At 48.9% G+C, this 12,749-nt stretch overlaps 1 protein-coding gene across 1 annotated transcript; it reads left to right on the plus strand.

Annotated features, from left to right (window-relative positions):
• Positions 1 to 4,119: 4,119 nt before the first annotated feature.
• PRKRIP1 (PRKR interacting protein 1) lies at positions 4,120 to 12,704 on the plus strand. The gene is made up of 6 exons (XM_069033240.1): positions 4,120 to 4,261; positions 5,533 to 5,611; positions 6,995 to 7,095; positions 7,853 to 7,938; positions 9,609 to 9,676; positions 11,965 to 12,704. The coding sequence occupies exons 1-6, from the start codon at positions 4,142 to 4,144 to the stop codon at positions 12,078 to 12,080; spliced, it is 570 nt and encodes a 189-aa protein (XP_068889341.1). The 5' UTR covers positions 4,120 to 4,141; the 3' UTR covers positions 12,081 to 12,704.
• The last annotated feature ends 45 nt before the right edge of the window (positions 12,705 to 12,749 follow it).

Here is a 12,749-nt window from a genome sequence, read left to right on the forward strand (position 1 = left end):
GCAGTGACAGACGCAGCTAACACATGGTTTTTGGGGGGGTGGAAGGAACTGCTCAGCTCGGTAATCAGGCCATGCTTGTGTCATGATCCATTCACAAAAACATTCCCTCCCCAAAAGTCACCAGAGCCTTTTCACCACTCCTGGAGAGCTCATCCATCAGGAGCTGGGCAGCTGGGGAGGTGACACTGAGGGCTGTGCCTGCGGGACAGCTGCTCCTCCTGCCTCACGGAAAGCCGTTCACACCTCAGCTTATTAGCAAATTGACTAATTACAGCATCAGTCTTGCTGGAAAACATCCCTTTCCTTTCACAGGGTGTCTGGAAGGGCAGGGGCAGGACAAAACAGCATCTAACACAAAGATTTGATGGTGAAACAAGGGGAAAGCAGCCTCAGCGTGTGGGCTGGATTCCATGCCAGCAGTGCCCTCTGCCCGGGGCCAGAGAAGGACTGGTCTGCAGGGATGCTGGCACTGAGCTGTGCCCTGGCACATACCACGAACAGGACAAAAATGCAAAGGGATTTCAGCAGCTCAGCCGCCCACGTTTCACGTGGGTGTTGGAGCTCCACGGCTGCTCCTGCCTGACGTGCAGGGTCTGTCTCAGCAAAGGATTGCAGTGCTTCCAGAAGGATCCCTTTGGTAGGAAAACTCCTCAGAAACACAAATGAGCTTCTCTGATAAAGATCAGGGAGCCGAGTTTTGTTGTTTGGTTCAAACTGACCTATGAAAACATTACCCTGTTCTAATGCAAATCTGCTGACCCCAGTAAGCCCAGTCCTGCCCAGATCCCGGCCCAGTGCTCTGATTTGGTGAGCTTTGTATTTTGATGAAATATTTTCTATTTTTGTATGACCCAAGTAACTGTCTTGCCCCCCTCCCCAGATTTTTTTAAAGTAAAACGTGCGTAATACATCAAGAGTCTGCACCAACTCCCTCAACGTGTAGTTTGAGAGAGAGATGTTCCCAGGTCTCTTTCCCCACGGTTTGCGTGGGCTCTGCTGGATGACAGGCAGCTGCCTGTTTGTTTCCTGGGGCTGTGAGCTGTGGCTGGAACAAGCCACGTTCTGGGCAAGTGAATCCAGCTGCTCCCTGCAGCCCTCAGCCTGCCATTCTGCCTTCCTCCCATGGAGTCCTGGCAGCTCATCATTCTCACCCCTGCTTTGGGAAGCTGTGTGGAGAGGAGGCTGAGAGGAAGAAACAGGGTTAAACTTTAGGGATTAGTGAGCTAAACCAGCCTGTGTTGTGCTTAGGACTCGGCAGAGGAAATTCAATCGGTTTGCAGCAATTCTGCTTTGTTAAACAGTCTGCAGTGACTGACAGGGGACAGGGGACCTGCCCTGGCCTCTGCAACAGAGCTGGTGTCTCCTTGGCAGGGCTGAATCCAGCCTGGCACTGGATGGTTTCTGTCCTGGTGGGCTGAAGAGGACCCAAGGCTGGAAGAGCCACGGGCACAGGAGCTGGGGAGCTGGCAGACAGCATGGAGGAAGCTGTTTGCATTGCTCCAGCCAGGGCTGAGACTGCAAGGATGCCTTCCAGGACCAGCGGCCAGCTGGGAACTCAGCCAACACTAAATTCACACCATTCTTTTACAAATCAGGTTGGTAAGACAAACACGAGACACAAACTAGTGTGATTTCCATAGCAACCTCAGTGGAGGTTGAAAAGTCTTTTGTAAACATAGGGCTGAACCTCAGGATCAGCTCTGATTTTCTCCACAGAAAGGGGAAGAGAATGGAGGCTTAATAAATTCAGGCGATACAAATGAACTATAAATCGCAGAAGGAGCCATTCCCAACCTCTCTGTTCCCCTTTTTGTCACCCTTTCCACATGCACAGCACGAAGCTGTCTGAAACCCAGAGCCCAACTTCCCGGCTCCGGCTTATCTCCATAAACTGCACAAAGGCTTATGCCCCTCTTCCATTGCAGCTGACCTTTACTGGCTAATTCTGTGACGCACACACAGCCCCAGCACATGCCATGCCATTTCTGTAGGGCCACAGCGACTTGAAACGAAATTTGGCTTGCAGTGGAGGCCTGTACTGCAGCCAGCCCCGGCTCCTCTTCCCCACCATGGCTTCCTCCAGCTCCGTCAGGCAAGCGTGGATTTGGGTGTACCAGCCCTCAGCTCATCCAAGCGCTGTTCCTGCAAATCCCAGGTGTGAATATGGATGCAGACAGCACAGCATCCCCCTCTCCCACTACCCACCCACATCTCCCAGCACCCGGCAGGGCCGTGCTGTGGGGAACGGTGCTGCTGTTCATCACTGTCAGCACACAAAGCCCGCGGGCCGCGCTGGTTAATGACCAAAGTGACACGAACAGATGGCGCAGGCAGCGTGCCACGGGGGCACCAGGAAGTGCTGTATCGCTTACATCCTCACAGGGAAGGGATTTGGCAGGGCTGAGGGTGCCAGGGAAAAACACAGCGAATTTTCACCCTCCTCAGGCTCGGCCTGGACAGAGCGCAGCAGATGCCGGAGCTGCCTCGCTAATGCGGCCTGCTGGGGACAGGCTGCACTCGCTGCAGCCCCGAGAACGTGCGTGAGGGGACAGGGGACATCGGAGCTCAGCAAACACAGCTTTGGCAGGAGCAGGATGCACGGCTACAGCTGGGACATGGGAGGAGTGACACAGGGAACAAGCTGTATCTGAGTGTTTGAGTGTTTGAGGGAGGGTGTCAGAGGCAGGCCCTGCTCAGTGGTGCTGAGCAATGGGATGCTGGAGCGCAGGCAGCTCCACCTAAACGTGAGACATGGGCCTGTTGGAGCGAGCCCAGAGAAGGCAAACCAGATGATTGGAGGGGTGGAGTACCTCTCCTAAAAGGAAAAGCTGAGAGAATTGGGAAAAGGTTTTCAGGGTGACCTAATTGTGGACTTTCAGTACCTAAATGGACAAGAAAGATGCAGAAGGACTTTGAATGAGAATTTGTAGTGACAAATGGGGGAACGGCTTCAAACTGAAGGAGTGGGTTTAGATTACACAGTAGGATGAAATTCTTTGCTGTGAAGGTGGTGTCGCCCTGGCACAGATTGCCCTGAAAATCTCTGTCAGCCACGACCCCGGGAATGTTCAAGGCCAGGTAGGATGGAGCTCTGAGCAGCCTGCTCTAGTGGGCAGCATCCCTGCCCATGTCAGGGGATTGGAATAGGAAGATCTTTTAGGTCCCTTCCAACCCAAACCATCCTGTGATTCTATGAGGAAGAACTTCTTCGCTGTGTGGGTGATCAAGCACTGGCACAGGCTGCACAGAGAGGATGTGGGGTGTCTCCCCAAAGCCCTCTGGACACAGCCCTGAGTGACACACTCAGGGGACCATGCTGGAGCAGGGGGGTGGAGGGGGTGACCCCAGCGATCCCTTCCAACCTGAACCATCGTTCTGTGACTCTGTGCCTTCTAAGAATCCCATTGTGGGTGGCAGAGCACTGGGACAAGCTGCCCAAGAAGAGCGTGGAGTCTCTCTGTCTGGAGACATTCCAAACGCACCTGGACGCGTTCCTGTGTCACCTGCTCTGGGTGACCCTGCCTTGGCAGGGGGTTGGACTGGGTGATCTACAGAGGGCCCTTCCAACCATAGTTTGGTGACTCTGTGCCTTCAGCCTCCCTCCACGCTGCAGGGTACGGACATTAGGAGGAGGAATTACTTCACAGAAACGGTGATTAGTATTGGCACAGGCTGCCCAAGGAGGTGGTGGAATCATCGTCCGTGGAGCTGCTCAAGAAACAACTTGTGGCACTCAGTGCTCTGCTTGACAGGGTGGTGATAGGGCAGAGGTTGGGTTCGGTGATCCTAGAGGTGTTTCCCGACCTGATTCCGTGGCTCTGTTGGCGCGGAGGGTCCCTCACACGGGGCTCCCTCACACGGGGCTCCCTCACACGAGGGTCCCTCACACGGGGCTCCCTCACACGGGGCTCCCTCACACGGGGCTCCCTCACACGAGGGTCCCTCACACGGGGCTCCCTCACACGAGGGTCCCTCACACGGGGCTCCCTCACACGGGGCTCCCTCACACGAGGGTCCCTCACACGGGGCTCCCTCACAGAACTCCCGCCTCTCCCCAGCCCTCACCACACCCGCCATGACAGCGCCGCCCGCGTCGCGGGCCGTGACGTCACGGGAGGCGGGGCGCGGCCAGGGCTGGAACATGGCGGCGCCCTCGGCCCCGCGGCCGCCCCGGCCCCGCAAGGAGCCGCAGCCGCTCGTCATCCCCCGGAGCGCGGCCGAGGAGCAGCGCCTCCGCCTCGAGCGCCTCATGAGGAACCCGGTGAGGGCACCCGCCGGGGCACTGCCCGGGGCGGCGGGAGAGGAGAGGGACGCCGAGACCCCCACGGGGTCCGTGAGGGAAGAGAGACACCGAGACACCCCCCCGCCCCCAGGGTCCGTGAGGGGAGAGGGACACCGAGACCGCCCCGGGGTCCGTGAGGGGAGAGGGATACCGAGACCCCCCCACTCCACCCCCGGGGTCTGTGAGGGCAGAGGGACACCGAGACCCTCTCGGTGTCTGTGAGGGAGGAGGGACGCCGAGACCCCCACCCCGCCCCCAGAGTCCGTGAGGGGAGACGGACTCCGAGACCTCCCCCTCTGGCTCTGTGAGAGAAGAGGGACTAACTCCTCCTTTCCCCTCCTCCGGGGTCCGTGAGGTGAGAGGGACCAAATTCCCCTTTCTCCTCTCCGTGTCCGTGAGGGAAGAGGAACCGACACCCCCTTCCCGGGGTCTGCGAGCAGAGAGGGACCAACCCCCCTGTTCTTCCTTCCCGGTTCCGTGACGGGATCTACACACGCCCCCTTCCTCCTTGCCGGGTCCTCAAGGGGAGAGGGCCCGACTGCCACACTGGGTTGCTGTGAGGGAAGAGGGATCCGTCTTTTCTGGGATTCTGTGAGGAGAGAGACGCTTCTCTGGGAACGCAGGGGCCCTTCCGTGCTCTGCCCGCTGGTCTTCCCTCTATCCACTGCTTTTAATGTGCGGGAGCATGACCCTGGTCCTCTAACTGGGTGTTTTGGTCCTTTCCTGAGGAGGTTTTTGCCAGGAGGAGACTCTCACCCCCTGCTCTGTGTGTGCTGGAGCAGGCTGAGACTTCCCCACACCGCATTCTTCCTCTGACCTTGCACCATGTGTTCTCCCTCCCCTGCTCTTCCCTGTCCTCTAGCTCTGGCATGGAAGGTGCACAAATACCTTTCATCGTTTCCCAGACTACTGCTAGTGGAATTATACTCAGCTCCCACCAGTGCTTGGAGATGCTGACATGCCTCCTTCTAGTTCCCGTGCTGAAAAGAGGCACAGATGCTCCTAACCCTCCTGGGGTTTGTTGACCTGCAGGCCTGAATGTGAGGGACAGAAAGGATCCCTTCTGATTCTCCTCTTCTGCCTGCTCCTGATCCCTGTGCATGAAGAAATTGCTGCAGCTGTGCTCCTTCTGAGATCTGTCAGTTGGTGGAAGAGGCTGTTGTCAGACGTATCCCGCCTTTCAACAATGTGTTAAAATTGCAGACTTTGCTCCTGGAAGATACTGATGGCTGGTTGGTTTGTTCTTGCAGGAAAAGACTGTACCAATTCCTGAAAAACTGAATGAATGGGCACCACGACCTCCCCCGGAGTTCGTTAGAGATGTCATGGGTAAAGATTCTATTCTTCAGATAACTCTGGGGTCAGCCTCATTTAACTTAGAAAAGTGTTAAGCAGGGAAGGACAGAGGTGGTTTTCTGCTGCTCATTTTGCTGGAGAAAAGAGGTGTGAAATGTGCTTTGAGAGTTGATTTTTCAAGTTTTATTTGGTTCTCTGGTTCCACTTTTCTGCTGGCTGTCAGAATGCAGGGAGAACAAAGCCCGTGGCACTGCAGCACGTGGGCTGCCTGCAGTGCAATAAGCTGCTGCTCTGGTGATGACAAGTAAATGATGATGAGTAAGTCTGTCCTCTCCATGGATCTGAGAGCTCTCTGGAAGATTAGCAGTGTGGAGTCCCTCTTTTGACTGCTTTGAGTCTGGGTCTCAGGCCATGGGAAGCAGGCACATGCAGCAGGTGTGACTGTGTGTGCTCAGGTAGGGAGCTGGCAGCTGTGCCAGGACACTGACCCAAGTACTCTGTGTACACTTTACTTTTACCTGCAGGGTATAAATATAGTAGCTGTGGTATAAACTGGCTGCATGTAGAAGTTCTGTCTTTCTTTGAGACCTCTGTCCTTTCTAGAGGTTGACTTTTCTTATTTCAGAATAATTGATCTTGGTCTAAAGTTTTTACACTTCTGAATAAAATCTTCAGCTTACTGGAATCCCCCCATGGCTTTTTCAAATAGCTTTGCTGTGTGCTTGAGTTGAATTGTCTTGTTTTTTGGGAGCACCTGACGTGCTGGGATTCTGTTGGTATTGAGAGCACCCCTGTTGCAGTCCCAGCTGCTGGGTTTTAATTAGGTGTCTTCTTTGAGACTTGTATTCCTGTGCTTTCCCTTGAGAAATGGCTCGGGAGACAGGGGAAGAGAGTGGAGCACAATGCTTAAAGCTCCTGCAAGGCTTCAATATGTAGGTTGATGCCAGGAAGAGAGTGCTGTAGGGATTTAATTTATGAGGAAACAGTTAAAAACTGTCAGTGGATCTGTCTTGCATGGGAAAGTACAGTATCACCTTTAACCACCTTTCTGCTGACCTTTATTTTGTGTGCGAGATGCTGAAAATTATTTGGCAGCAGCATCAGCAGCTAGCTCACCTCTGCCTGTAAGAGAGTGGGGAGTGCATTTCATCTCTAGTTCTTTGCCTGCCTTGATGTGCAGCTAAGAGTGGGCTCTCCAGGGGGATAATTGTGGGACCTGCAGTGACCCAAAAGTGTGTGGGTTTGCAGCTCACTCTGGCTTTTGGTTGTGAGTTATTTTAGTTTAAAATGGTGACACACACTGTGTGTTGTTGATAATTTTCCTCTGACAGTGCCCTTTCCTGTGCCCCAGCTGTAGTCATTTGTGAGCATCTATTTACCTTCTTTCCTAGCAGGTTAAACTCTTCCTCGTTGCAGGTTCCAGTGCCGGAGCTGGGAGTGGGGAATTCCATGTGTACCGGCATCTCCGTCGGCGAGAATACCAGAGGCAAGATTTCATGGATGCCATGGCTGAGAAGGTCAGCACAACTCTTTATAACTCCCCCCACCCCCAACTATTTGTTGTTCATTGCAATTCTGTGTTTTCTTTGAAAGTCATGTACAAATAATTCCGTTCTGAGCCACCCCTTGTCAGAGGAGTCTGTAGGAGTGTGTGATCCGTGGTGTCTGTGTCAGTACTGAAACATTCGGTGCTTTGTGTCAGACATGCTCCATCTCCTGTGTTCCCTGGGGTCCTAGCACACAGTAAGGCCTCATGGGAATGTGTGTGTTCTCAAGCTGACTTGAAAATGCTTTAAAAGCTAGAAATCCCTGGTAACGCTGCCTTGCACAGACAGAAACAAAGTGAGTGCCTGTGCACAGAGTCCAGATGTTTCTTTTAAGTCTTGATCGAGTAGAATGCCCCCTCTTTTAGAGAGCACTATTGTTATACTCTCTCCTGGCTGAGATGAGTCCATATGTTAATGTTTGTGTCTCCAATTATTCATTTGTTTTTACTGAAACGTTCATTAGGGCAGAAGCCCAACCTCCCTCATCTGTTTTGGTGAGGATTCCTCCCTCAGAAGGTTTCAATGTTTGGCTCAGGTTGCAGGTTAAAAACGCTGTCTGTACAGGACTCATCCCTAGGAACATGGCTTTGTATAAAGAAGCCAGACAAAATCTGGCAGAGCTCCCTTCTGTATTTTGCTAAAAGACTTCTCCCTAAAAGGACATGACTTTTCAAAGAGGTATTTTAATTTAGATTGTGACCAAAGTATGACATGTGATCAATTACAGCAAAGACTAGATGAGGAATTCCAGAAGAAACTGGAGAGGAATAAGATGATTGCAGAAGAGCAAACAGCAAAACGCAGAAGGAAGCGGTAAGGGCAGATTTTTCCCAGGAGGCTTGACATGGAAACCCTCACTCCCTGTGCCTCATCTGTAGCTGCATGCTCTGGATAAACACTGTCATTCTGTGTCTGCATCTATCAGCTGGGAAGTCTGGCTGTGGAAATTAAATTTGTCAGTGTCAATGTTTGGTTTCCAAAGGTAGCTGCAAACCTGACAGGCTTTGCTGGGGTGGTTTCTTTTCCGTGCCATTGCTTGCAGGATAACTTTGGACTGGTTGAGCTGCTTTTGCTGACACTGTGGTCTTGACTGCAACGTGCCTCACTCCATATTTGTTTTAACAGTGTCAGGAAAGGTTTGTGTGTATATCTGGCTTAAGTTTATGTCTGAATCATTTGATCCCAAGCAGTTTCAGTGCAAAACTGGGTGCTGCTTCATGGGTAGGCTGCTTCTGCCTCCCTCATTGAAATGTCTGGCAGGCCAAGTCTAATAAGTTAGGTGGAAATACTAAAAAAATATTAAATCCATCTTTCTCTTAAATTTTAGACAAAACGAAACAATTACAAGATTGATGCTCTCGAGAAATAGCCTGAGCATTGTAGTGCAGTGGCATGAGAATTTAAATCCCATTCTCTGTGTCCAGGATGTTTCAGAAATAGCACAGAATCATGCTCGGCTCTTTCCCAGGGTTGGACCCTGAGCAGCCTCTCCCTTGCTGCTTTGCATGCTGTGGCTGAGAGCTGCTGTGGAAAGGCTTGTGCAAGGTGACTCACTGCCATGTTAACACAAAAGTGCACAACACAAACACTGTTGCCATCTTAGTTTAATTTAATGTGGTCCAACAGATGGCCAGCAAGTCAGATCTGGCCTGCTGCCTCTTCCCTGGCTGAGATGGAGAACAACTATTCCAACAGCAGATGCTGCCTAAACACTAACACCTCCTTGTCCCCCTGCTATGCTCTAATGGTGTGGCTTTGCCCTGCGGGAGCCCCTCTAATTTTCCTCACCACCCTTCTCCTTTGTCCTGCCCCAACAGGTACAGTTCTTAGCTCTCTGTTTCAAGAGAGTTCATTTATGGTGTTGAGAGAGGAGCATGTGAATGCCAGGCTGCTCTGCCTATGTCTGCTGTTAACTTGCCAGGTTGCCTTTGCTGGGCAAAGAGAGCTGGGTTGTATGAATTGAAATTCCCTCTTAGCCCCAGTGCTACTTCTAGGGCCTGACATCCTGAGAAGTACAGCCAAAGAGGAAGGTCAAAGCATACTGCACTATTTTTATTTTCTTCAATTAAAGTATATATTACTGGTGATTTCCCCCCCCATTGTTCAGTTTCTGCAGTCTGGGTTTTACACCATTTTTCTTTTGAGCTTATTAGCCTAGGTAGCTAAAATGTGGGGGCAGCTTCATTTTTGTTCCATCTGTGTTCTTGGAGATTCTTGTGTATTATATAGTTTTGGTTGCAGTGGAGTCATGAAAGACTTTTAAAAAATCTATTAATCTAAAAACAACATGGAAAAGTTCCTCTTGATCACGTGCTAAGTTTGCTCTTGCTAGATTTTCAGTTGAGGCCAAATTTAAATGGAATTTCTCTTCTGAAATCAGCTTTTCCAAGACATCTGTAATATTTCCTTTATCAATGAATGTATGAATGTGCAGAAGCTTTACAACACTGGGTTTTCCAGAGTCTTTTTTCTTTACTTTATAGCCAGAAATTAAAAGAGAAGAAACTGCAAGCTAAGAAAAATAAACTTGAACAAAAGAAGCAGGAAAAAGGTCAGTGAAATTTAGTTTACTTTTCTCAGGACTTGGTTCTGTTCCCTTATTGAAGCCTAGAAGGTTTTGTTCCACCCCTCCATCCCAAGCATTCTCAATACATGGATTAAAGCCTGAGCCTTAAGCTTGTTATTTTAGCTAATGTTTCAAAATCCTCTTTGAAAGCCATCTATGTTGAGGTTTAATCTTACAAATAACTTGGCTGTTTGTGAATATTTTCCATTTATTAGGGGAAATTTTGGACAGCAAACTCTGGAATCTGAGTTTGTGTGAGTTTTGCCCCAGCTATTTTGATAAACTGCAGATTCAGAACCTCAGCTGCTCAGAAAGGCAGTATTGTTCAAGGCTCTGTTTTTTTAAAGTACATTTTGAATGTGTATAGGAAAACAGGTGGAAAAAGAATGCACAGCTTGGGCAGCAAGAAACGGAGTTATAATTTTGTGTGTAAGAAATTGATCCACCTTGGTACCATCTGTTCCACAGGACTAATTTATTTGCATAGAAATAAAGGTGAAAAACCTGACTGCCTCTGTTCTCCTGCAGTCTTGAAAATTAATGTTCAGCAATGTCAGTGTAACTGTGTGCTCAAACTTTTGCATACTTGTTGCTTCTTGGCAGTGTTTCAGTGAGTATATTTTGGCGTACTCTTTGAAGTAGTTGTCCTTTGTGAATTAGCACACAAATTGTTAATCTTAAAGTTACAGCAGTTTCTGGTAATTCTGCTGGAACAGTGACTTGCCTGACAGTTCTACCTTATTTGTGCTTTGCTTTTCACAATTGGATCTGTTTCAGCTGAACCACTGCCAGCCTCCCGTGTAAACACAGGAGGACAAATTGTTAGGTTAATTTTACTTGTGACAGCAAGTGAATGTAGTAGAGTGAATTTTTTGGGTGTTTTGTTTTGGTTTTGTTACCTTTTTTTTTTTTAAGCTACTCATTTATGAATTGTAACAGGGAAGAGATTTTAAGTATGAGTCAACATACTTGTGTTCATTTTGAGTGAGCAAACAGAATACTCATCCCTTAGGGAGTGGCTGGGAGAGAGGAGAGCTGGATCAGGGACTGGCACTGTGGTGTGGGATTGCCATGTCCAGCTGTGGGACTGGAGTGGTTTTGTTTGGCACAAGTTCCTGAAAGACAGAATCCAAACTCGCTGGTCTTTGTAACAGTTCTTAACTCTTTACAGTTTGTGCTTCTCTATGTAAAATAATAATATAGGGGAGAGAGGAGCCCCTCTTAGCCATTTTTAGTCTACTGAGAACAGCCTTTCCATTTTGTAGTTCTGTGTGCCCTGGGTTGTGATCTGAGAGTTTTTTCAAATTAATTAAAGTGTATTTGTTGGATGTGGCAGGCAAACATTTGTCTTCCTTTTTGAATGAATAAATGAAACCTCTGAATTGCCATGTTTCATCTTTGTTGTAGCAAAAACATTAAGAATAAGGGTTGGCACTGAATGAGGTCAGCTGTTAAGGTTGCATTAATGAACAAACTCCCAATAAACCCTCTGAGTTCAGCACTTCACCACGCGGTGGCATCAGACCACTGATCCTAAATCCTGCGTGAACTGGTCAGGACATTGAGAGTGTGACTGGGCCTGAGGAACAGGAACGGGGAAAAATGGCTCCTGGATTCAGGTCCCACTTTATGCCGTACCTCATTTTTATTATCGGTTATTTAATTTCTAGTAGATGTCTCCTGGTTTTTTAGCAGACTTCACAAGTTTTCTGTGACCCTTGTTAATTTTAGGCATATCTTTATGAGTTCCTGTACTTGCTGTATAGCAAACAGCCTGTAAAAGTTTATGGCACCTCGTGGAGTTTCTGTGAACTTGGATAGCTGTAGGAATATATTGAGTCTTGCCTGTGGCTTCCCAGGGCTCTATGTGATCCTTGAAAGTTCATCCCAGCCTGCAGAGGTGAGATTGGGAATGAGATAATCTATCCACCTCAGTGTTTGAAAGAAGTAATGTTCCAGAGGAGGTGGAGTTGTTTAATGATGGACTTGGTAGTGTTGAAGGTAAGGGAATTCTCCAAGGGAAAGTTTGATATTCTGACCTCCTCATCACTTGGCAGAATTAATAGAACCTGATTTGTGTTCCCTGAGTATCTGGGACTGCTTAGTTGTGAGATACTTTACAAGGAAGATGCAGTGGAATATGTTACCCATGCATGCTAATCAGCCTGGCCTAGTACACATTTGCTGAGCACCTGAGACTGTTTTGTTGTGAAATGCTTGACAAGGAAGCCAGGTGGGAACACCTCATCCATTCATCCTGTTTGTGTTTGTAGAACCTGGTCAATCCCAAGAGCAAGGCAGCAGCGAGGATGACGAAGAGGATAGCAAGGAGGAGGAAGAGAAGGAAGATGATGCTGAAGAGCCAAGTTTTGTGATGGGAAGAGGATGAGGCCTTCCAGGGACAGCTGGAAACACTGTTCATTGCTTTATATTCAGGAGCATGAAAGTCTTTCATCTCAGCCAAGCAGAACCCATTGGCGTACGTTACATCTGCTTAACGGGGCATGGCCTTCACGTCACAGGCCCGAGAGAAAATGATAGAGAAATGCCAAATAAGAGATTTTTTCTTAATTGCGTGTATAACTGCTGTGCAGTCTGCTCTAAGTTTGCTCTAAAGAGTCAGCCATAAGTCTCTATGACCCTAGAGTTCTTTCTAACATGGCCCAGAGTGTTTTTTCTGTCTGAAAGCTAAAACATAACTATTACCATTTAAGGGAAATATTACTGTGAAGGCTACGTGTTCTACTTATGTTGAAGCTGGTAGCAGTGGGATACATGAATCTAGGGGAGGAGTTTAACCTGAAGTAGAAAAGTGGTCTGTAGCCAGACTCTCCTGCACTGTGAGTGTTCTGCATTTGGGGTTTTGTATGGGGTCATCTCTAACCCAAAGAAATCAGTTTATGTTGCTAGACAAGTTCTATAGATTTTTAATCAGGATCCCTTTTTTAATGCTAAAACTTTCCCTATTGCTTTTCTTCCATGTTTTTTAAATTAATAAAAGGGATGTGTTGGATTGTTCTGTCTTCTATTTTTTATTTTTGGAAGAGGATTTCAGTAA

Source organism: Aphelocoma coerulescens, chromosome 19 (genome assembly GCF_041296385.1).
Source record: "Aphelocoma coerulescens isolate FSJ_1873_10779 chromosome 19, UR_Acoe_1.0, whole genome shotgun sequence".
Taxonomy (NCBI): domain Eukaryota; kingdom Metazoa; phylum Chordata; class Aves; order Passeriformes; family Corvidae; genus Aphelocoma; species Aphelocoma coerulescens.

Bases quoted from the DNA above. Each gene is read 5' to 3' on its own strand.
- PRKRIP1 (XM_069033240.1), top strand. From the start codon at position 4,142: ATGGCGGCGCCCTCGGCCCCGCGGCCGCCCCGGCCCCGCAAGGAGCCG. The intron at 5,612-6,994 runs GTAAAGATTCTA...TCCTCGTTGCAG, and splicing joins GTTCGTTAGAGATGTCATGG to GTTCCAGTGCCGGAGCTGGG. The intron at 7,939-9,608 runs GTAAGGGCAGAT...TTTACTTTATAG, and splicing joins GCAAAACGCAGAAGGAAGCG to CCAGAAATTAAAAGAGAAGA.